The sequence below is a fragment of the Somniosus microcephalus genome, chromosome 4, assembly GCF_052327205.1.
Source record: "Somniosus microcephalus isolate GS21.2 chromosome 4, FLI_Smic_1.0, whole genome shotgun sequence".
NCBI lineage: Eukaryota > Metazoa > Chordata > Chondrichthyes > Squaliformes > Somniosidae > Somniosus > Somniosus microcephalus.
The window spans coordinates 19,006,221-19,030,917 of record NC_140990.1 but is presented as its reverse complement, the minus strand read 5'-3'; the positions used below and the strand labels follow the sequence as shown (position 1 = coordinate 19,030,917).

At 49.8% G+C, this 24,697-nt stretch overlaps 1 protein-coding gene across 2 annotated transcripts in view; it reads left to right on the top strand.

Moving 5' to 3' along the window:
- LOC147118361 (Y+L amino acid transporter 2-like) overlaps window positions 1-22,517 on the top strand; it is a 179,348-nt gene extending 156,831 nt beyond the window's left edge. For both annotated transcript variants that reach the window (XM_085984413.1, XM_085984412.1), the window contains exon 10: window positions 20,578-22,517. In XM_085984413.1, the coding sequence (XP_085840539.1) occupies window positions 20,578-20,675 (98 nt within the window). In that variant the 3' untranslated portion in view covers window positions 20,676-22,517. The remainder of the gene's footprint in view (window positions 1-20,577) is intronic.
- Window positions 22,518-24,697: the final 2,180 nt, after the last annotated feature.

Sequence of the window (24,697 nt, the reverse complement as noted above, 5' to 3'; positions counted from 1 at the left end):
TGGATAATGGGAGTGAATGGGAAGGGGGAGTTTCCATTGGGATTGTAGATAATGGGAGTGAATGGGAAGGGTTTGGGTGCATTGGGATTGTAGATAATGGGAGTGAATGAGAAGGAGGAGTGTCCATTGGGATTGTGGATAATGGGAGTAAATGGGAAGGGGGAATGTCCATTGACATTGTAGATAATGGGAGTGAATGGCAAGGGGGAGTGTCCATTGGGATTGTAGATAATGGGAGTGAATGGGAAGGGGGAGTGTCCATTGGGATTGTAGATATTGGGAGTGAATGGGAAGGGGGAGTGTCCATTGGGATTGTTGATAATGGGAGTGAATGGGAAGGGGTAGTGTCCATTGGGATTGTAGATAATGGGAGTGAATGGGAAGGGGGAGTGTCCATTGGGATTGTGGATAATGGGAGTGAATGGGAAGGGGGAGTGTCCATTGGGATTGTGGATAATGGGAGTGAAAGGGAAGGGGGAGTTTCCATTGAGATTGTAGATAATGGGAGTGAATGGGAATGGGGAGTGTCCATTGGGATTCTAGATAATGGGAGTGAATGGGAAGGGGGAGTGTCCATTGGGATTGTGGATAATGGGAGTGAATGGGAATGGGGAGTGTCCATTGGGATTGTAGATAATGGGAGTGCATGCGAAGGGGGAGGATCCATTGGGATTGTAGATAATGGGAGTGATTGGGAAGGGGGAGTGTCCATTGGGATTGTGGATAATGGGAGTCAATGGGAAGGGGGAGTGTTCATTGGGATTGTAGATAATGGGAGTGAATGGGAAGGGGGAGTGTCCATTGGGATTGTAGATAATGGGAGTGAATGGGAAGGGGGACGGTCCATCGGGATTGTAGATAATGGGAGTGAATGGGAAGGGGGATTGGCCATTGGGATTGTAGATAATGGGAGCGAATGGGAAGGGGTACTGTCCATTGGGATTCTAGAAAATGGGAGTGAATGGGAAGGGGGAGTGTCCATTGGGATTGTAGATAATGGGAGTGAATGGGAAGGAGTATTGTCCATTCGGATTGTAGATAATGGGAATGAATGGGAAGGGGGAGTGTCCATTGGAATTGCAGATAAAGGGAGTGAATGGGAAGGGGGAGTGTCCATTGGGATTGTAGATAATGGGAGTGAGTGAGAAGGGGGAGTGTCCATTGGGATTGTAGATAATGGGAGTGAATGGGAAGCGGGAGTGTCCATTGGGATTGTAGATAATGGGAGTGAATGGGAAGGAGGACTGTCCATTGGGATTGTAGATAATGGGACTGAATGGGAAGGGGGAGTGTCCATTGGGATTGTAGATAATGGGAGTGAATGGGAAGGGGTAGTGTCCATTGGGATTGTGGATTTTGGGAGTCAATGGGAAGGGGTAGTGTCCATTGGGATTGTGGATAATGGGAGTTAATGGGAAGGGGGAGTGTCCAGTGGGATTGTAGATAATGGGAGTGAATGGGAAGGGGGAGTGTCCATTGGGATTGTAGATAATGGGAGTGAATGGGAAGGGGGAGAGTCCATTGGGATTGTAGATAATGGGAGGGAATGGGAAGGGGGAGTGTCCATTGGGATTGTAGATAATGGGAGTGAATGGGAAGTGGTAGTGTCCATTGGGATTGTGGATAATGGGAAGGGGGAGTGTCCATTGGGATTGTAGATAATGGGATTGAATGGGAAGGGATAGTGTCCATTCGGATTGTAGATAATGGGAGTGAATGGGAAGGGGAGTGTCCATTGGGACTCTAGATAATGGGAGTGAGTGGGAAGGGGGAGTGTCCATTGGGATTGTAGATAATGGGAGTGAATTGGAAGGAAGAGTGTCCATTTTGATTGTAGATAATGGGAGTGAATGGGAAGGGGGAGTGTCCTTTGGGATTGTAGATAATGGGAGTGAATGTGAAGGAGGAGTGTCCATTGGGATTGTAGATAATGGGAGTGAATGGGAAGCGGGAGTGTCCATTGGGATTGTAGATAATGGGAGTGAAGGGGGAGTGTCCATTGGGATTGTAGATAATGGGAGTGAATGGGAAGGGGGAGTGTCCATTGGGATTGCAGATAATGGGAGTGAATGGGAAGGAGGAGTGTCCATTGGGATTGTAGATAATGGGAGTGAATGGGAAGGGGGAGTGTCCATTGGGATTGTGGATAATGGGAGTGAATGGGAAGGAGGAGTGTCCATTGGGATTGTAGATAAATGCCTGAAAGGGTGGTAGAGGCAGGAACCCTCCCATCATTCAAGAAGCATTTGGATGAGCACTTGAAATGCCATTGCATACAAGGCTATGGACCAAATGCTGGAAAGTGGGATAAGACTGGACAGGGATGGATGGGCGGCGCAGACACGATGGGCGGAAGGGCCTCTTTCTGTGCTGTAAAGCTCTATGACTCTATGACTCTATAATGGGAGTGAATGGGAAGGGGGAGTGTCCATTGGGATTGTAGATAATGGGAGTGAATGGGAAGGGGGAGTGTCCATTGGGATTGTAGAGAATATGAGTGAATGGGAAGGGGGAGTGTCCATTGGGATTGTAGATAATGGGAGTGACTGGGAAGGAGGAGTGTCCATTGGGATTGTAGATAATGGGACTGAATGGGAAGGGGGAGTGTCCATTGGGATTGTAGATAATGGGAGTGAATGGGAAGGGGTAGTGTCCATTCGGAATGTGGATAATGGGAGTGAATGGGAAGGGGTAGTGTCCATTGGGATTGTGGATAATGGGAGTGAATGGGAAGGGGGACTGGCCATTGGGATTGTAGATAATGGGAGTGAATGCGAAGGGGGGGGTGTCCATTGGGATTGTAGATAATGGGAGTGAATGGGAAGGGGGAATGTCCATTGGGATTTTAGATAATGGGAGTGAATGAGAAGGGGGAGTGTCCATTGGGATTGTCGATAATGGGAGTGTATTGGAACGGGGAGTGTCTATTGCGATTGTAGATAATGGGAGTGAATGGGAAGGAGGAATGTCCATTGGGATTGTAGATAATGGGAGTGAACGGGAAGGGGGAGTGACCATTGGGATTGTAGGTAATGGGAGTGAATGGGAAGGGGGAGTGTCCATTGGGATTGTAGATAATGGGAGTGAATGGGAAGGGGGAATGTCCATTGGGATTGTAGATAATTGGAGTGAATGGGAAGGGGGACTGTCCATTGGGATTGTAGATAATGGGAGTGAATGGGAAGGGGGAGTGTCCATTGGGATTGTAGATAATGGGAGTGAATGGGAAGGGGGAGTGTCCATTGGGATTGTAGATAATGGGAGTGAATGGGAAGGGGGAGTGTCCATTGGGATTGTAGATAACGTGAGTGAATGGGAAGGGGGAATGTCCATTGGGATTGCAGATAATGGGAGTGAATGGGAAGGGGGAGTGTCCATTGGGATTGTAGATAATGGGAGTGAATTGGAAGGGGGAGTGTCCATTGGGATTGTAGATAACGGGAGTGAATGGGAAGGGGGAGTGTCCATTGGGATTGTAGATAATGGGAGTGAATGGGAAGGGGGAGTGCCCATTGGGATTGTAGATAATGGGAGTCAATGGGAAGGGGAAATGTCCATTGGGATTGTGGATAATGGGAGTGAATGGGAAGGGGGAGAGTCCATTGGGATTGTAGATAATGGGTGTGAATGGGAAGGAGGAGTGTCCATTGGGATTGTAGATAATGGGAGTGAATGGGAAGGGGGAGTGTCCATTGGGATTGTAGATAATGGGAGTGAATGGGAAGGGGGAGTGTCCATTGGGATTGCAGATAATGGGAGTGAATGGGAAGGGGGAGTGTCCATTGGGATTGTAGATAACGGGAGTGAATGGGAAGGGGGAGTGTCCATTGGGATTGTAGATAATGGGAGTGAATGGGAAGGGGGAGTGCCCATTGGGATTGTAGATAATGGGAGTCAATGGGAAGGGGGAATGTCCATTGGGATTGTAGATAATGGGAGTGAATGGGAAGGAGGAGTGTCCATTGGGATTGTAGATAATGGGAGTGAATGGGAAGGGGGAGTGTCCATTGGGATTGTAGATAATGGGAGTGAATGGGAAGGGGGAGTGTCCATTGGGATTGTAGATAATGGGAGTGAATGGGAAGGGGGAGTGTCCATTGGGATTGTAGATAACGGGAGTGAATGGGAAGGGGGAGTGTCCATTGGGATTGTAGATAATGGGAGTGAATGGGAAGGGGGAGTGCCCATTGGGATTGTAGATAATGGGAGTCAATGGGAAGGGGGAATGTCCATTGGGATTGTAGATAATGGGAGTGAATGGGAAGGGGGAGTGTCCATTGGGATTGTAGATAATGGGAGTGAATGGGAAGGAGGAGTGTCCATTGGGATTGTAGATAACGGGAGTGAATGGGAAGGGGGAGTGTCCATTGGGATTGTAGATAATGGGAGTGAATGGGAAGGGGGAGTGCCCATTGGGATTGTAGATAATGGGAGTCAATGGGAAGGGGGAATGTCCATTGGGATTGTAGATAATGGGAGTGAATGGGAAGGGGGAGTGTCCATTGGGATTGTAGATAATGGGAGTGAATGGGAAGGAGGAGTGTCCATTGGGATTGTAGATAATCGGAGTGAATGGGAAGGGGGAGTGTCCATTGAGATTGTAGATAATGGGAGTGAATGGGAAAGGGGAGTGTCCATTGGGATTGTAGATAATGGGAGTGAATGGGAAGGGGGAGTGTCCATTGGGATTGTAGATAATGGGAGTGAATGGGAAGGGGGAGTGCCCATTGGGATTGTAGATAATGGGAGTGAATGGGAAGGGGGAGTGTCCATTGGGATTTTGGATAATGGGAGTGAATGGGAAGGGGGAGTGTCCATTGGGATTGTAGATAATGGGAGTGAATGGGAAGGGGGAGTGTCCATTGGGATTGTAGATAATGGGAGTGAATGGGAAGGGGGAGTGTCCATTGGGATTCTAGAAAATGGGAGTGAATGGGAAGGGGGAGTGTCCATTGGGATTGTAGATAATGGGAGTGAATGGGAAGGAGTATTGTCCATTCGGATTGTAGATAATGGGAATGAATGGGAAGGGGGAGTGTCCATTGGAATTGCAGATAAAGGGAGTGAATGGGAAGGGGGAGTGTCCATTGGGATTGTAGATAATGGGAGTGAATGGGAAGGGGTAGTGTCCATTGGGATTGTGGATTTTGGGAGTCAATGGGAAGGGGTAGTGTCCATTGGGATTGTGGATAATGGGAGTTAATGGGAAGGGGGAGTGTCCAGTGGGATTGTAGATAATGGGAGTGAATGGGAAGGGGGAGTGTCCATTGGGATTGTAGATAATGGGAGTGAATGGGAAGGGGGAGAGTCCATTGGGATTGTAGATAATGGGAGGGAATGGGAAGGGGGAGTGTCCATTGGGATTGTAGATAATGGGAGTGAATGGGAAGTGGTAGTGTCCATTGGGATTGTGGATAATGGGAGTGAATGGGAAGGGGGAGTGTCCATTGGGATTGTAGATAATGGGATTGAATGGGAAGGGATAGTGTCCATTCGGATTGTAGATAATGGGAGTGAATGGGAAGGGGAGTGTCCATTGGGACTCTAGATAATGGGAGTGAGTGGGAAGGGGGAGTGTCCATTGGGATTGTAGATAATGGGAGTGAATTGGAAGGAAGAGTGTCCATTTTGATTGTAGATAATGGGAGTGAATGGGAAGGGGGAGTGTCCTTTGGGATTGTAGATAATGGGAGTGAATGTGAAGGAGGAGTGTCCATTGGGATTGTAGATAATGGGAGTGAATGGGAAGCGGGAGTGTCCATTGGGATTGTAGATAATGGGAGTGAAGGGGGAGTGTCCATTGGGATTGTAGATAATGGGAGTGAATGGGAAGGGGGAGTGTCCATTGGGATTGCAGATAATGGGAGTGAATGGGAAGGAGGAGTGTCCATTGGGATTGTAGATAATGGGAGTGAATGGGAAGGGGGAGTGTCCATTGGGATTGTGGATAATGGGAGTGAATGGGAAGGAGGAGTGTCCATTGGGATTGTAGATAAATGCCTGAAAGGGTGGTAGAGGCAGGAACCCTCCCATCATTCAAGAAGCATTTGGATGAGCACTTGAAATGCCATTGCATACAAGGCTATGGACCAAATGCTGGAAAGTGGGATAAGACTGGACAGGGATGGATGGGCGGCGCAGACACGATGGGCGGAAGGGCCTCTTTCTGTGCTGTAAAGCTCTATGACTCTATGACTCTATAATGGGAGTGAATGGGAAGGGGGAGTGTCCATTGGGATTGTAGATAATGGGAGTGAATGGGAAGGGGGAGTGTCCATTGGGATTGTAGAGAATATGAGTGAATGGGAAGGGGGAGTGTCCATTGGGATTGTAGATAATGGGAGTGACTGGGAAGGAGGAGTGTCCATTGGGATTGTAGATAATGGGACTGAATGGGAAGGGGGAGTGTCCATTGGGATTGTAGATAATGGGAGTGAATGGGAAGGGGTAGTGTCCATTGGGAATGTGGATAATGGGAGTGAATGGGAAGGGGTAGTGTCCATTGGGATTGTGGATAATGGGAGTGAATGGGAAGGGGGACTGGCCATTGGGATTGTAGATAATGGGAGTGAATGCGAAGGGGGGGGGTGTCCATTGGGATTGTAGATAATGGGAGTGAATGGGAAGGGGGAATGTCCATTGGGATTTTAGATAATGGGAGTGAATGAGAAGGGGGAGTGTCCATTGGGATTGTAGATAATGGGAGTGTATTGGAAGGGGGAGTGTCTATTGCGTTTGTAGATAATGGGAGTGAATGGGAAGGAGGAATGTCCATTGGGATTGTAGATAATGGGAGTGAACGGGAAGGGGGAGTGACCATTGGGATTGTAGGTAATGGGAGTGAATGGGAAGGGGGAGTGTCCATTGGGATTGTAGATAATGGGAGTGAATGGGAAGGGGGAATGTCCATTGGGATTGTAGATAATTGGAGTGAATGGGAAGGGGGACTGTCCATTGGGATTGTAGATAATGGGAGTGAATGGGAAGGGGGAGTGTCCATTGGGATTGTAGATAATGGGAGTGAATGGGAAGGGGGAGTGTCCATTGGGATTGTAGATAATGGGAGTGAATGGGAAGGGGGAGTGTCCATTGGGATTGTAGATAACGTGAGTGAATGGGAAGGGGGAATGTCCATTGGGATTGCAGATAATGGGAGTGAATGGGAAGGGGGAGTGTCCATTGGGATTGTAGATAACGGGAGTGAATGGGAAGGGGGAGTGTCCATTGGGATTGTAGATAATGGGAGTGAATGGGAAGGGGGAGTGCCCATTGGGATTGTAGATAATGGGAGTCAATGGGAAGGGGAAATGTCCATTGGGATTGTGGATAATGGGAGTGAATGGGAAGGGGGAGAGTCCATTGGGATTGTAGATAATGGGTGTGAATGGGAAGGAGGAGTGTCCATTGGGATTGTAGATAATGGGAGTGAATGGGAAGGGGGAGTGTCCATTGGGATTGTAGATAATGGGAGTGAATGGGAAGGGGGAGTGTCCATTGGGATTGCAGATAATGGGAGTGAATGGGAAGGGGGAGTGTCCATTGGGATTGTAGATAACGGGAGTGAATGGGAAGGGGGAGTGTCCATTGGGATTGTAGATAATGGGAGTGAATGGGAAGGAGGACTGTCCATTGGGATTGTAGATAATGGGACTGAATGGGAAGGGGGAGTGTCCATTGGGATTGCAGATAATGGGAGTGAATGGGAAGGGGTAGTGTCCATTGGGATTGTGGATAATGGGAGTGAATGGGAAGGGGGAGTGTCCATTTGGATTGTAGATAATGGGAGTGAATGGGAAGGGATAGTGTCCATTCGGATTGTAGATAATGGGAGTGAATGGGAAGGGGAGTGTCCATTGGGATTCTAGATAATGGGAGTGAATGGGAAGGGGGAGTGTCCATTGGGATTGTAGATAATGGGAGTGAATTGGAAGGAAGAGTGTCCATTGGGATTGTAGATAATGGGAGTGAATGGGAAGGGGGAATGTCCTTTGGGATTGTAGATAATGGGAGTGAATGTGAAGGAGGAGTGTCCATTGGGATTGTAGATAATGGGAGTGAATGGGAAGCGGGAGTGTCCATTGGGATTGTAGATAATGGGAGTGAATGGGAAGGGGGAGTGTCCATTGGGATTGTAGATAATGGGAGTGAATGGGAAGGGGGAGTGTCCATTGGGATTGTAGATAATGGGAGTGAATGGGAAGGAGGAGTGTCCATTGGGATTGTAGATAATGGGAGTGAATGGGAAGGGGGAGTGTCCATTGGGATTGTGGATAATGGGAGTGAATGGGAAGGAGGAGTGTCCATTGGGATTGTAGATAAATGCCTGAAAGGGTGGTAGAGGCAGGAACCCTCCCAACATTCAAGAAGCATTTGGATGAGCACTTGAAATGCCATTGCATACAAGGCTATGGACCAAATGCTGGAAAGTGGGATTAGACTGGACAGGGATGGATGGGCGGCGCAGACACGATGGGCAGAAGGGCCTCTTTCTGTGCTGTAAAGCTCTATGACTCTATGACTCTATAATAGGAGTGAATGGGAAGGGGGAGTGTCCATTGGGATTGTAGATAATGGGAGTGACTGGGAAGGAGGAGTGTCCATTGGGATTGTAGATAATGGGACTGAATGGGAAGGGGGAGTGTCCATTGGGATTGTAGATAATGGGAGTGAATGGGAAGCGGGAGTGTCCATTGGGATTGTAGATAATGGGAGTGAATGGGAAGGGGGAGTGTCCATTGGGATTGTAGATGATGGGAGTGAATGGGAAGGGGGAGTGTCCATTGGGATTGTAGATAATGGGAGTGAATGGGAAGGAGGAGTGTCCATTGGGATTGTAGATAATGGGAGTGAATGGGAAGGGGGAGTGTCCATTGGGATTGTGGATAATGGGAGTGAATGGGAAGGAGGAGTGTCCATTGGGATTGTAGATAAATGCCTGAAAGGGTGGTAGAGGCAGGAACCCTCCCAACATTCAAGAAGCATTTGGATGAGCACTTGAAATGCCATTGCATACAAGGCTATGGACCAAATGCTGGAAAGTGGGATTAGACTGGACAGGGATGGATGGGCGGCGCAGACACGATGGGCGGAAGGGCCTCTTTCTGTGCTGTAAAGCTCTATGACTCTATGACTCTATAATAGGAGTGAATGGGAAGGGGGAGTGTCCATTGGGATTGTAGATAATGGGAGTGACTGGGAAGGAGGAGTGTCCATTGGGATTGTAGATAATGGGACTGAATGGGAAGGGGGAGTGTCCATTGGGATTGTAGATAATGGGAGTGAATGGGAAGGGGTAGTGTCCATTGGGAATGTGGATAATGGGAGTGAATGGGAAGGGGTAGTGTCCATTGGTATTGTGGATAATGGGAGTGAATGGGAAGGGGGACTGGCCATTGGGATTGTAGATAATGGGAGTGAATGCGAAGGGGGAGTGTCCATTGGGATTGTAGATAATGGGAGTGAATGGGAAGGGGGAATGTCCATTGGGATTTTAGATAATGGGAGTGAATGAGAAGGGGGAGTGTCCATTGGGATTGTAGATAATGGGAGTGAATTGGAAAGGGGAGTGTCCATTGCGATTGTAGATAATGGGAGTGAATGGGAAGGAGGAATGTCCATTGGGATTGTAGATAATGGGAGTGAACGGGAAGGGGGAGTGACCATTGGGATTGTAGGTAATGGGAGTGAATGGGAAGGGGGAGTGTCCATTGGGATTGTAGATAATGGGAGTGAATGGGAAGGGGGAATGTCCATTGGGATTGTAGATATTTGGAGTGAATGGGAAGGGGGGAATGTCCATTGGGATTGTAGATAATGGGAGTGAATGGGAAGGGGGAGTGTCCATTGGGATTGTAGATAATGGGAGTGAATGGGAAGGAGGAGTGTCCATTGGGATTGTAGATAATGGGAGTGAATGGGAAGGGGGAGTGTCCATTGGGATTGTAGATAATGGGAGTGAATGGGAAGGGGGAGTGCCAATTGGGATTGTAGATAACGTGAGTGAATGGGAAGGGGGAATGTCCATTGGGATTGTAGATAATGGGAGTGAATGGGAAGGGGGAGTGTCCATTGGGATTGTAGATAATGGGAGTGTCCATTGGGATTGTAGATAATGGGAGTGAATGGGAAGGGGGAATGTCCATTGGGATTAGGGATAATGGGAGTGAATGGGAAGGGGGAGTGTCCATTGGGATTGTAGATAATGGGAGTGAATGGGAAGGAGGAGTGTCCATTGGGATTGTAGATAATGGGAGTGAATGGGAAGGGGGAGTGTCCATTGGGATTGTAGATAATGGGAGTGAATGGGAAGTGGGAGTGTCCATTGGGATTGTAGATAATGGGAGTGAATGGGAAGGGGGAGTGTCCATTGGGATTGTAGATAACGGGAGTGAATGGGAAGGGGGAGTGTCCATTGGGATTGTAGATAATGGGAGTGAATGGGAAGGGGGAGTGCCCACTGGGATTGTAGATAATGGGAGTCAATGGGAAGGGGGAATGTCCATTGGGATTGTAGATAATGGGAGTGAATGGGAAGGGGGAGTGTCCATTGGGATTGTAGATAATGGGAGTGAATGGGAAGGGGGAGTGCCAATTGGGATTGTAGATAACGTGAGTGAATGGGAAGGGGGAATGTCCATTGGGATTGTAGATAATGGGAGTGAATGGGAAGGGGGAATGTCCATTGGGATTTTAGATAATGGGAGTGAATGAGAAGGGGGAGTGTCCATTGGGATTGTAGATAATGGGAGTGAATTGGAAAGGGGAGTGTCCATTGCGATTGTAGATAATGGGAGTGAATGGGAAGGAGGAATGTCCATTGGGATTGTAGATAATGGGAGTGAACGGGAAGGGGGAGTGACCATTGGGATTGTAGGTAATGGGAGTGAATGGGAAGGGGGAGTGTCCATTGGGATTGTAGATAATGGGAGTGAATGGGAAGGGGGAATGTCCATTGGGATTGTAGATATTTGGAGTGAATGGGAAGGGGGGAATGTCCATTGGGATTGTAGATAATGGGAGTGAATGGGAAGGGGGAGTGTCCATTGGGATTGTAGATAATGGGAGTGAATGGGAAGGAGGAGTGTCCATTGGGATTGTAGATAATGGGAGTGAATGGGAAGGGGGAGTGTCCATTGGGATTGTAGATAATGGGAGTGAATGGGAAGGGGGAGTGCCAATTGGGATTGTAGATAACGTGAGTGAATGGGAAGGGGGAATGTCCATTGGGATTGTAGATAATGGGAGTGAATGGGAAGGGGGAGTGTCCATTGGGATTGTAGATAATGGGAGTGAATGGGAAGGGGGAGTGTCCATTGGGATTGTAGATAATGGGAGTGAATGGGAAGGGGGAATGTCCATTGGGATTAGGGATAATGGGAGTGAATGGGAAGGGGGAGTGTCCATTGGGATTGTAGATAATGGGAGTGAATGGGAAGGAGGAGTGTCCATTGGGATTGTAGATAATGGGAGTGAATGGGAAGGGGGAGTGTCCATTGGGATTGTAGATAATGGGAGTGAATGGGAAGTGGGAGTGTCCATTGGGATTGTAGATAATGGGAGTGAATGGGAAGGGGGAGTGTCCATTGGGATTGTAGATAACGGGAGTGAATGGGAAGGGGGAGTGTCCATTGGGATTGTAGATAATGGGAGTGAATGGGAAGGGGGAGTGCCCACTGGGATTGTAGATAATGGGAGTCAATGGGAAGGGGGAATGTCCATTGGGATTGTAGATAATGGGAGTGAATGGGAAGGGGGAGTGTCCATTGGGATTGTAGATAATGGGAGTGAATGGGAAGGGGGAGTGCCAATTGGGATTGTAGATAACGTGAGTGAATGGGAAGGGGGAATGTCCATTGGGATTGTAGATAATGGGAGTGAATGGGAAGGGGGAGTGTCCATTGGGATTGTAGATAATGGGAGTGAATGGGAAGGGGGAGTGTCCATTGGGATTGTAGATAATGGGAGTGAATGGGAAGGGGGAATGTCCATTGGGATTAGGGATAATGGGAGTGAATGGGAAGGGGGAGTGTCCATTGGGATTGTAGATAATGGGAGTGAATGGGAAGGAGGAGTGTCCATTGGGATTGTAGATAATGGGGTGAATGGGAAGGGGGAGTGTCCATTGGGATTGTAGATAATGGGAGTGAATGGGAAGTGGGAGTGTCCATTGGGATTGTAGATAATGGGAGTGAATGGGAAGGGGGAGTGTCCATTGGGATTGTAGATAACGGGAGTGAATGGGAAGGGGGAGTGTCCATTGGGATTGTAGATAATGGGAGTGAATGGGAAGGGGGAGTGCCCACTGGGATTGTAGATAATGGGAGTCAATGGGAAGGGGGAATGTCCATTGGGATTGTAGATAATGGGAGTGAATGGGAAGGGGGAGTGTCCATTGGGATTGTAGATAATGGGAGTGAATGGGAAGGAGGAGTGTCCATTGGGATGGTAGATAAATGCCTGAAAGGGTGGTAGAGGCAGGAACCCTCCCAACATTCAAGAAGCATTTGGATGAGCACTTGAAATGCCATTGCATACAAGGCTATGGACCAAATGCTGGAAAATGGGATTAGACTGGACAGGGATGGATGGGCGGCGCAGACACGATGGGCCAAAGGGCCTCTTTCTGTGCTGTAAAACTCTATGACTCTATAATGGGAGTGAATGGGAAGGGGGAGTGCCCATTGGGATTGTAGATAATGGGAGTGAATGGGAAGGGGGAGTGTCCATTGGGATTGTAGATAATGGGATTGTATGGGAAGGGGGAGTGTCCATTGGGATTGTAGATAATGGGAGTGAATGGGAAGGGGGAGTGTCCATTGGGATTGTAGATAATGGAAGTGAATGGGAAGGAGGAGTGTCCATTGGGATTGTAGATAATGGGACTGAATGGGAAGGGGGAGTGTCCATTGGGATTGTAGATAATGGGAGTGAATGGGAAGGGGTAGGGTCCATTGGGATTGTGGATAATGGGAGTGAATGGGAAGGGGTAGTGTCCATTGGGATTGTGGATAATGGGAGTGAATGGGAAGGGGGAGTATCCATTGGGATTGTAGATAATGGGAGTGAATGGGAAGGGGGAGTGTCCATTGGGATTGTAGATAATGGGAGTGAATGGGAAGGGGGTGTGTCCATTGGGATTGTGGATAATGGGAGTGAATGGGAAGGGGGAGTGTCCATTGGGATTGTGGATAATGGGAGTGAATGGGAAGGGGGAGTGTCCATTGGGATTGTAGATAATGGGAGTGAATGGGAAGGGGGAGTGTCCAATAGGATTGTAGATAATGGGAGTGATAGGGAAGGGGGAGTGTCCATTGGGATTGTAGATAATGGGAGTGAACGGGAAGGGGGAGTGTCCATTGGGATTGTAGATAATGGGAGTGAATGGGAAGGAGGAGTGTCCATTGGGATTGTGGATAATGGGACTGAATGGGAAGGGGGAGTGTCCATTGGGATTGTAGATAATGGGAGTGAATGGGAAGGGGTAGCGTCCATTGGGATTGTGGAAAATGGGAGTGAATGGGAAGGGGTAGTGTCCATTGGGATTGTGGATAATGGGAGTGAATGGGAAGGGGGAGTGTCCATTGGGATTGTAGATAATGGGAGTGAATGGGAAGGGGGAGTGTCCATTGGGATTGTAGATAATGGGAGTGAATGGGAAGGGGGAGTGTCCATTGGGATTGTGGATAATGGGAGTGAATGGGAAGGGATAGCGTCCATTGGGATTGTAGATCATGGGAGTGAATGGGAAGGAGGAGTGTCCATTGGGATTGTAGATAATGGGAGTGAATGGGAAGGGGGAGTGTCCATTGGGATTGTGGATAATGGGAGTGAATGGGAAGGGGTAGTGTCCATTGGGATTGTAGATAATGGGAGTCAATGGGAAGGGGGAGTGTCCATTGGGATTGTAGATAATGGGAGTGAATGGGAAGGGGGAGGGTCCATCGGGATTGTAGATAGTGGGAGTGAATGGGAAGGGGTAGTATCCATTGGGATTTTAGATATTGGGAGTGAATGGGAAGGGGGAGTGTCCATTGGGATTGTAGATAATGGGAGTGAATGGAAAGGGAGAGTGTCCATTGGGATTGTAGATAATGGGAGTGAATGGGAAGGGGGAGTGTCCATTGGGATTGTAGATAATCGGAGTGAATGGGAAGGGGGAGTGTCCATTGGGATTATAGATAATGGGAGTGAATGGGAAAGGGGAGTGTGCATTGGGATTGTAGATAATGGGAGTGAATGGGAAGGGGGAGTGTCCATTGGGATTGTAGATAATGGGAGTGAATGGGAAGGGGGAGTGCCCATTGGGATTGTAGATAATGGGAGTGAATGGGAAGGGGGAGTGTCCATTGGGATTTTGGATAATGGGAGTGAATGGGAAGGGGGAGTGTCCATTGGGATTGTAGATAATGGGAGTGAATGGGAAGGGGGAGTGTCCATTGGAATTGTAGATAATGGGAGTGAATGGGAAGGGGGAGTGTCCATTGGGATTGTCGATAATGGGAGTGAATGGGAAGTGGAATTGTCCATTGGGATTGTGGATAATGGGAGTGAATGGGAAGGGGGAGTGTCCATTGGGATTGTAAATAATGGGAGTGAATGGGAAGGGATAGTGTCCATTCGGATTGTAGATAATGGGAGTGAATGGGAAGGGGAGTGTCCATTGGGATTCTAGATAATGGGAGTGAATGGGAAGGGGGAGTGTCCATTGGGATTGTAGATAATGGGAGTGAATTTGAAGGAGGAGTGTCCATTGGGATTGTAGATAATGGGAGTGAATGGGAAGCGGGACTGTCCATTGGGATTGTAGATAATGGGAGTGAATGGGAAGGGGAATGTCCATTGGGATTGTAGATAATGGGAGTGAATGGGAAGGGGGAGTGTCCATTGGGATTGTAGATAATGGGAGTGAATGGGAAGGAGGAGTGTCCATTGGGATTGTAGATAATGGGAGTGAATGGGAAGGTGGAGTGTCCATTGGGATTGTGGATAATGGGAGTGAATGGGAAGGGGGAGTGTCCATTGGGATTGTAGATAAATGCCTGAAAGGGTGGTAGAGGCAGGAACCCTCCCAACATTCAAGAAGCATTTGGATGAGCACTTGAAATGCCATTGCATACAAGGCTATGGACCAAATGCTGGAAAATGGGATTAGACTGGACAGGGATGGATGGGCGGCGCAGACACGATGGGCCAAAGGGCCTCTTTCTGTGCTGTAAAACTCTATGACTCTATAATGGGAGTGAATGGGAAGGGGGAGTGCCCATTGGGATTGTAGATAATGGGAGTGAATGGGAAGGGGGAGTGTCCATTGGGATTGTAGATAATGGGATTGTATGGGAAGGGGGAGTGTCCATTGGGATTGTAGATAATGGGAGTGAATGGGAAGGGGGAGTGTCCATTGGGATTGTAGATAATGGAAGTGAATGGGAAGGAGGAGTGTCCATTGGGATTGTAGATATTGGGACTGAATGGGAAGGGGGAGTGTCCATTGGGATTGTAGATAATGGGAGTGAATGGGAAGGGGTAGGGTCCATTGGGATTGTGGATAATGGGAGTGAATGGGAAGGGGTAGTGACAATTGGGATTGTGGATAATGGGAGTGAATGGGAAGGGGGAGTGTCCATTGGGATTGTAGATAATGGGAGTGAATGGGGAGTGTCCATTGGGATTGTGGATAATGGGAGTGAATGGGAAGGGATAGTGTCCATTGGGATTGTAGATCATGGGAGTGAATGGGAAGGAGGAGTGTCCATTGGGATTGTAGATAATGGGAGTGAATGGGAAGGGGGAGTGTCCATTGGGATTGTGGATAATGGGAGTGAATGGGAAGGGGTAGTGTCCATTGGGATTGTAGATAATGGGAGTGAATGGGAAGGGGGAGTGTCCATTGGGATTGTAGATAATGGGAGTGAATGCGAAGGGGGAGTGTCCATTGGGATTGTAGATAATGGGAGTGAATGGGAAGGGGGAGTGTCCATTGGGATTGCACATAATGGGAGTGAATGGGAAGGGGGAGTGTCCATTGGGATTGTAGATAATGGGAGTGAATGGGAAGGTGGAGTGTCCATTGGGATTGTAGGTAATGGGAGTGATTGGGAAGGGGGAGTGTCCATTGGGATTGTAGATCATGGGAGTGAATTTGAAGGGGGAGTGTCCATTAGGATTGTAGATAATGGGAGTGAATGGGAAGGGGGAGTGGCCATTGGGATTGTAGATAATGGGAGTGAATGGGAAGGGGGTGTGTCCATTGGGATTGTGGATAATGGGAGTGAATGGGAAGGGGGAGTGTCCATTGGGATTGTAGATAATGGGAGTCAATGGGAAGGGGGAGTGTCCATTGGGATTGTAGATAATGGGAGTGAATGGGAAGGGGGAGGGTGCATCGGGATTGTAGATAGTGGGAGTGAATGGGAAGGGGTAGTATCCATTGGGATTTTAGATATTGGGAGTGAATGGGAAGGGGGAGTGTCCATTGGGATTGTAGATAATGGGAGTGAATGGGAAGGGAGAGTGTCCATTGGGATTGTAGATAATGGGAGTGAATGGGAAGGGGGAGTGTCCATTGGGATTGTAGATAATCGGAGTGAATGGGAAGGGGGAGTGTCCATTGGGATTATAGATAATGGGAGTGAATGGGAAAGGGGAGTGTGCATTGGGATTGTAGATAATGGGAGTGAATGGGAAGGGGGAGTGTCCATTGGGATTGTAGATAATGGGAGTGAATGGGAAGGGGGAGTGCCCATTGGGATTGTAGATAATGGGTGTGAATGGGAAGGGGGAGTGTCCATTGGGATTTTGGATAATGGGAGTGAATGGGAAGGGGGAGTGTCCATTGGGATTGTAGATAATGGGAGTGAATGGGAAGGGGGAGTGTCCATTGGGATTGTAGATAATGGGAGTGAATGGGAAGGGGGAGTGTCCATTGGGATTGTAGATAATGGGAGTGAATGGGAAGTGGAATTGTCCATTGGGATTGTGGATAATGGGAGTGAATGGGAAGGGGGAGTGTCCATTGGGATTGTAAATAATGGGAGTGAATGGGAAGGGATAGTGTCCATTCGGATTGTAGATAATGGGAGTGAATGGGAAGGGGAGTGTCCATTGGGATTATAGATAATGGGAGTGAATGGGAAAGGGGAGTGTGCATTGGGATTGTAGATAATGGGAGTGAATGGGAAGGGGGAGTGTCCATTGGGATTGTAGATAATGGGAGTGAATGGGAAGGGGGAGTGCCCATTGGGATTGTAGATAATGGGTGTGAATGGGAAGGGGGAGTGTCCATTGGGATTTTGGATAATGGGAGTGAATGGGAAGGGGGAGTGTCCATTGGGATTGTAGATAATGGGAGTGAATGGGAAGGGGGAGTGTCCATTGGGATTGTAGATAATGGGAGTGAATGGGAAGGGGGAGTGTCCATTGGGATTGTAGATAATGGGAGTGAATGGGAAGTGGAATTGTCCATTGGGATTGTGGATAATGGGAGTGAATGGGAAGGGGGAGTGTCCATTGGGATTGTAAATAATGGGAGTGAATGGGAAGGGATAGTGTCCATTCGGATTGTAGATAATGGGAGTGAATGGGAAGGGGAGTGTCCATTGGGATTCTAGATAATGGGAGTGAATGGGAAGGGGGAGTGTCCATTGGGATTGTAGATAATGGGAGTGAATTTGAAGGAGGAGTGTCCATTGGGATTGTAGATAATGGGAGTGAATGGGAAGCGGGACTGTCCATTGGGATTGTAGATAATGGGAGTGAATGGGAAGGGGAATGTCCATTGGGATTGTAGATAATGGGAGTGAATGGGAAGGGGGAGTGTCCATTGGGATTGTAGATAATGGGAGTGAATGGGAAGGAGGAGTGTCCATTGGGATTGTAGATAATGGGAGTGAATGGGAAGGTGGAGTGTCCATTGGGATTGTGGATAATGGGAGTGAATGGGAAGGGGGAGTGTCCATTGGGATTGTAGATAAATGCCTGAAAGGGTGGTAGAGGCAGGAACCCTCCCAGCATTCAAGAAGCATTAGGATGAGCACTTGAAATGCCATTGCATACAAGGCTATGGACCAAATGCTGGAAAATGGGATTAGACTGGACAGGGATGGATGGGCGGCGCAGACACGATGGGCCAAAGGGCCTCTTTCTGTGCTGTAAAACTCTATGACTCTATGACTCTATAATGGGAGTGAATGGGAAGGGGGAGTGTCCATTGGGATTGTAGATAATGGAAGTGAATGGGAAGGAGGAGTGTCCATTGGGATTGTAGATAATGGGAGTGAATGGGAAGGGGGAGTGTCCATTGGGATTGTGGATAATGGGAGTGAATGGGAAGGGGTAGTGTCCATTGGGATTGTAGATAATGGGAGTGAATGGGAAGGGGGAGTGTCCATTGGGATTGTAGATAATGGGAGTGAATGCGAAGGGGGAGTGTCCATTGGGATTGTAGATAATGGGAGTGAATGGGAAGGGGGAGTGTCCATTGGGATTGTACATAATGGGAGTGAATGGGAAGGGGGAGTGTCCATTGGGATTGTAGATAATGGGAGTGAATGGGAAGGGGGAGTGTCCATTGGGATTGTAGGTAATGGGAGTGATTGGGAAGGGGGAGTGTCCATTGGGATTGTAGATCATGGGAGTGAATTTGAAGGGGGAGTGTCCATTAGGATTGTAGATAATGGGAGTGAATGGGAAGGGGGAGTGGCCATTGGGATTGTAGATAATGGGAGTGAATGGGAAGGGGGTGTGTCCATTGGGATTGTGGATAATGGGAGTGAATGGGAAGGGGGAGTGTCCATTGGGATTGTGGATAATGGGAGTGAATGGGAAGGGGGAGTGTCCATTGGGATTGTAGATAATGGGAGTGAATGGGAAGGGGGAGTGTCCAATAGGATTGTAGATAATGGGAGTGATAGGGAAGGGGGAGTGTCCATTGGGATTGTAGATAATGGGAGTGAATGGGAAGGGGGAGTGTCCATTGGGATTGTAGATAATGGGAGTGAATGGGAAGGGGGAGTGTCCATTGGGATTGTAGATAATGGGAGTGAATGGGAAGGAGGAGTGTCCATTGGGATTGTGGATAATGGGACTGAATGGGAAGGGGGAGTGTCCATTGGGATTGTAGATAATGGGAGTGAATGGGAAGGGGTAGGGTCCATTGGGATTGTGGATAATGGGAGTGAATGGGAAGGGGTAGTGTCCATTGGGATTGTGGATAATGGGAGTGAATGGGAAGGGGGAGTGTCCATTGGGATTGTAGATAATGGGAGTGAATGGGAAGGGGGAGTGTCCATTGGGATTGTAGATAATGGGAGTGAATGGGAAGGGGGAGTGTCCATTGGGATTGTGGATAATGGGAGTGAATGGGAAGGGATAGCGTCCATTGGGATTGTAGATCATGGGAGTGAATGGGAAGGAGGAGTGTCCATTGGGATTGTAGATAATGGGAGTGAATGGGAAGGGGGAGTGTCCATTGGGATTGTGGATAATGGGAGTGAATGGGAAGGGGTAGTGTCCATTGGGATTGTAGATAATGGGAGTCAATGGGAAGGGGGAGTGTCCATTGGGATTGTAGATAATGGGAGTGAATGCGAAGGGGGAGTGTCCATTGGGATTGTAGATATTGGGAGTGAATGGGAAGGGGGAGTGTCCATTGGGATTGTACATAATGGGAGTGAATGGGAAGGGGGAGTGTCCATTGGGATTGTAGATAATGGGAGTGAATGGGAAGGGGGAGTGTCCATTGGGATTGTGGATAATGGGAGTGAATGGGAAGGGGGAGTGTCCATTGGGATTGTAGATAATGGGAGTGATTGGGAAGGGGGAGTGTCCATTGGGATTGTAGATAATGGGAGTGAATGGGAAGGGGGAGTGTCCATTGGGATTGTAGATAATGGGAGTGAATGGGAAGGGGGAGTGTCCATTGGGATTGTGGATAATGGGAGTGAATGGGAAGGGGGAGTGTCCATTGGGATTGTAGATAATGGGAGTGAATGGGAAGGGGGAGTGTCCATTGGGATTGTAGATAATGGGAGTGAATGGGAATGGGGAATGTCCATTGGGATTGTAGATAATGGGAGTGAATGGGAAGGGGGAGTGTCCATTGGGTTTATGGATAATGGGAGTGAAGGGGGAGTGTCCATTGGGATTGTGGATAATGGGAGTGAATGGGAAGTGGGAGTGTCCATTAGGATTGTAGATAATGGGAGTGAATGGGAAGGGGTAGTGTCCATTGGGATTGTGGATAATGGGAGTGAATGGGAAGGGGTTAAGTGCATTGGGATTGTAGATGGTGGGAGTGAATGGGTGGGGGTTTGCTCCAGTGAGATTCTGTACAACGGGGATGGGTTGGGTACATTGGGAAGAGGTTGTGACCATTGGGATGCTGTACGAGTGGAGTTAAAGGGAAGGGGCTGGGTGCTTTGGGATTGTGTACAATGGGAGTAAAAGTGAAAGGATTTGGTCCATTGGGATTCTCCAGTCTTCTGTAATCCCTTGGTGTCCTGTGTTGATTAGTGGGTGAATGTAATGAAGAGTTTATCTTTTATAAACCTGGGTGCCTTTCTCCCCTCTCCCCCACCCCAGCCTCCTTTACCAAGTACACCCAGCTCGTGTGCTTCTGTGTCCTGACTGAGATGGACGTCGAGGAAAAGGAGAAGACGCAGGAGAGGAAATCGCACTGAGTCCAACACCAGGCCGAGATTGGAGCCTGCGCCTCCGCCGCCGCCCCCTTTGCCCGGTTGCTATGGAAACGAGTGGAGTGGAGCGAAGAGCAGAAATGTGGCCAAGGCCTACAGGATAGGCTTTCGCCCTGGGGGCCGTGCAATGAGCGACAGGCGGACTGAATAATCACCAAGGACAGATTGGAAACTATTTAGATTGATGCCGCACCTTCGGATCGGCGTGCACTTATGCCTAGTGAACCCTTTACACTGTTGTCTTGTAGAATGTATGGTACGCTTACACTGGACGGTTATACCCCGTGAGCTCTTACACCACGTTTAGCGGTTTGCAGAAACACCCAATGAGATAGCTGGGTCTGGGTTGCGCCGCCCCCGTTTCATTGGGTCGCGAAGAACAGCCGCGAGCCTATCAGCATGCTCGATGTTGAGAAGCTTGCTGAGCAAATGGAGAGTCTCAATTGGCTGCCGTCCCCCCTCCCTTGGTTCGAACATCCAGCACCAGCCGAGGTGATTGGCGCACAGAAGTAACTGAACTTCCCCACCGCCCCCCCTCCTGCCCTGTAATTGGTTGGGGGGGTCACTGAGAATCGATCGAGTTGGAGGGCGAGGAGTGGCAGGGGGGGGGTGGGCGGGAGAAGTAGGCCCGAGCCCCCCCAAACTCCGCCTCCCCCCCTCATGACCAGCCGTGTCTTGCCAGTTTATGTCGTTTACGGTTCTCTACGTGTGGCCAGCCTCCGCCATTCGCTGAGTGAGGTGGGCGGTGGACCGGATGCCGACATTTACTGAAGGAGATGTATTGAAGCCTTCTGCGTCACCTAGAGCCCATAGACCTTTACAGCACAAAAGGAGGCCATTTGGCTCTTTTCGCTGAACCAACCCCAAATAACGAACCCCTTTGCCCTGTGCCCGCGCCGTTGCCCCCTGCATCTTCCTCGACTTCGCAGAGTCAGAATCCTTTACAGCATAGAATGAGGCCAGTTGGCCCAGCGTGCTGCTCCACTGTAATCAACCCCAATATCTCCTCATAAACGATCGTTTCCCATCCCCCCCACCCCGATACCATCCTGGTGAATCCACACTGTGTGCTCTCTATGGCTATAATGTCCGCTCTATAATGGATCCGAGGGAGTTTGGCGGGGGTGAGAGGTGAGGGGTGGGAGGATGAGGGGTACAACCTCCTCCCCTCACCTCACCTCCCTTCCCCTCCAGTCGCCTACCCTCCGTTCCCCGCCCCTCTCCTCTCCTCCAGGCCCCTCCCCACAGTTCCCCGCCCCTCTAGTCCCCTCATCTCCCCTCCTGTTCCCACCCCTCTCCTCTTCCGTCCCCTCCATTCCCCGCCCATCTAGTCCCCCCTGTCCTGTCCCCTCCTCTCCTCTTCCCTCCTCCTACCCTCCCTCCAGTCCTGTACACTCCTCTGCTCTCCCCCCCTGTCCTGTCCCCTCCCTTCCTCCTACCCTCCCTCCAGCCCCGTCCCCTCCCCTGCTCTCCCCTCCAGTCCTGTCCCCTCCCCTCCCTCCCATCCTCTCCTCCCTCCCGTCCTCTCCTCCCTCCCTCCCGTCCTCTCCTCCCTCCCGTCCTCTCCTCCCTCCCTCCCGTCCTCTCCTCTCCCCTCCAGTCCCCTCCCCTCCTCCTACTCTCCCTCCAGTCCTGTCACCTCCCCTCCTCCTACTCTCCCTCCAGTCCTGTCACCTCCCCTCCTCCTACTCTCCCTCCAGTCCTGTCACCTCCCCTCCTCCTACCCTCCCTCCAGTCCTGTCCCCTTCCCGCCTCCTACTCTCCCTCCAGTCCTGTCACCTCCCCTCCTCCTACCCTCCCTCCAGTCCCATCCCCTCCCCTCCCTCCCTTCGCTGAATTATGCATCGATAACCGAACCAGAGCAGACCATTTGGCTCTCACGATCTAGTTAACGATCTCGTCAAAGGACTCCTTAAAGGACTCAACGGTCTCTTCAATGATCTTGTTAAAGGACTCATAAACGGACTCCTTAACGGTCTCGGACCCCCCTCCTCTCGCCCTCCCCCCGTCGGTTCGGCCTAGAGAGCAGACCCCAGGCGGCGATGGGGAGAGTTGCCCCGCCCGAGTACCAGAGTGCGTACGGACAGGGTTCGAGGCAGCCGTCTGCCTTCAGCAGCCAGTTTTTTTTCCGGTGAGTTCTCGGCGACGGAAGATACCAGAGCCAGGATGTCTGCAGCCTCCTCAATTGCACTCTTTTTCCCTTTTATTTTGTACAAAAGCCGGGCGGTTCATCCTTGTGATTCTGAGGCGCAGCCTGAAATCTGCGAGGGGGGTTTCCAATCTGCAGCAGGCTGTCTTCGCCCGAGGGAAATTGAACTCTGATTGACCTCACCCTGTGCCTAGTTAACGATAATGAAACGCTGTGAGCTGAAAGGAGCCTTAGCAGCAGAATACTACTCCACGCGTAACTCAGTATAACAACCCACCGATCTGCATAAAACAGTGTATCATCTGACGAATGGTGTACCATGCTCGGAGAAATCCATCGCTATGTACATTAAACAATGTAAATTACAGGTTTAACAATGAAACAAACAAAATATACAAAATACCTCTTTAAGGGGCAGTACTGAGGGGGCGCTGCACTGTCGGAGGGGCAGTACTGAGGGAGCGCTGCACTGTCGGAGGGGCAGTACTGAGGGAGCGCTGCACTGTCGGAGGGGCAGTACAGAGGGAGCACTGCACTGTCGGAGGGTCAGTACTGAGGGAGTGCCGCACTGTCGGAGGGGCTGTACAGAGGGAGCACTGCACTGTCGGAGGGGCAGTACTGAGGGAGCGCCGCACTGTCGGAGGGGCAGTACTGAGGGAGCGCCGCACTGTCGGAGGGGCAGTACTGAGGGAGCGCCGCACTGTCGGAGGGGCAGTACTGAGGGAGCACCGCACTGTCGGAGGGGCAGTACTGAGGGAGCGCTGCACTGTCGGAGGCGCAGTACTGAGGGAGCGCCACACTGTCGGAGAGGCAGTACTGAGGGAGCGCTGCACTGTTGGAGGGACAGTACTGAGGGAGCGCTGCACTGTCGGAGGGGCAGTACTGAGGGAGCGCTGCACTGTCAGAGGGGCAGTACTAAGAGAGCGCTGCACTGTCGGAAGGTCAGTACTGTGGGAGCGTTGCACTGTCAGAGGGGCAGTACTGAGGAAGCGCCGCACTGTCGGAGATGCCGACTTTCGGGTGAAACGTCAAACAGAGGCCACGTCTGCCCTCTCAGGTGGGATGGTAAAAGATCCGATGGCACTATTTCGAACAAGAGCAGGGGGAGTTATCCCCAGTGTCCTGGGGCCAATATTTATCCCTCAACCAACATCACCAAAACAAATTATCTGGTCATCATCACATTGCTGCTTGTGGGAGCTTGCTGTGCGCAAATTGGTTGATGCGTTTCCTTCATGATTCCTGGGATGAGAGGGCTGTCCGATGATGAGAGATTGTGTAGAATGGGCCGATACTCTCTGGAGTTTAGGAGAATGAGAGGTGATCTCATTCAAACATACAAGATTCTGAAGGGGATTGACAGGGTAGATGCTGAGAGATTGTTTCCCCTGGCTGGAGAGTCTAGAACTAGGGGGCATAGTCTCAGGATACGGGGTCGGCCATTTAAGACCAAGATGAGGAGGAATTTCTTCACTCAGAGGGTTGTGAATCTTTGGAATTCTCTGCCCCAGAGGGCTGTGAATGCTGAGTCTTTGCGTATATTCAAGGATAACATAGATAGATTTTTGGACTCTAGGGGAATCAAGGGCAGGAAAGTGGAGTTGAGGTCGAAGACTGACCATGATCTTATTGAATGGCGGAGCAGGCTCGAGGGGCCGGATGACCTACTCCTGCTCCTATTTCTTATGGCTGTGAAAGGCTTTTGGGAAGTCCTGAGGTTGTGAAAGGCACTATATAAATGCAAGTCTTTCTTTTTTGGCCAGTTGAGGCCTACTGCCTTGGATCCGCTGCTCAACTCCTGAACATCAGCCAAGCCCCGCCTGCGTTTTTGCAGGAGCCCCAGTCGATGGTCCGATTT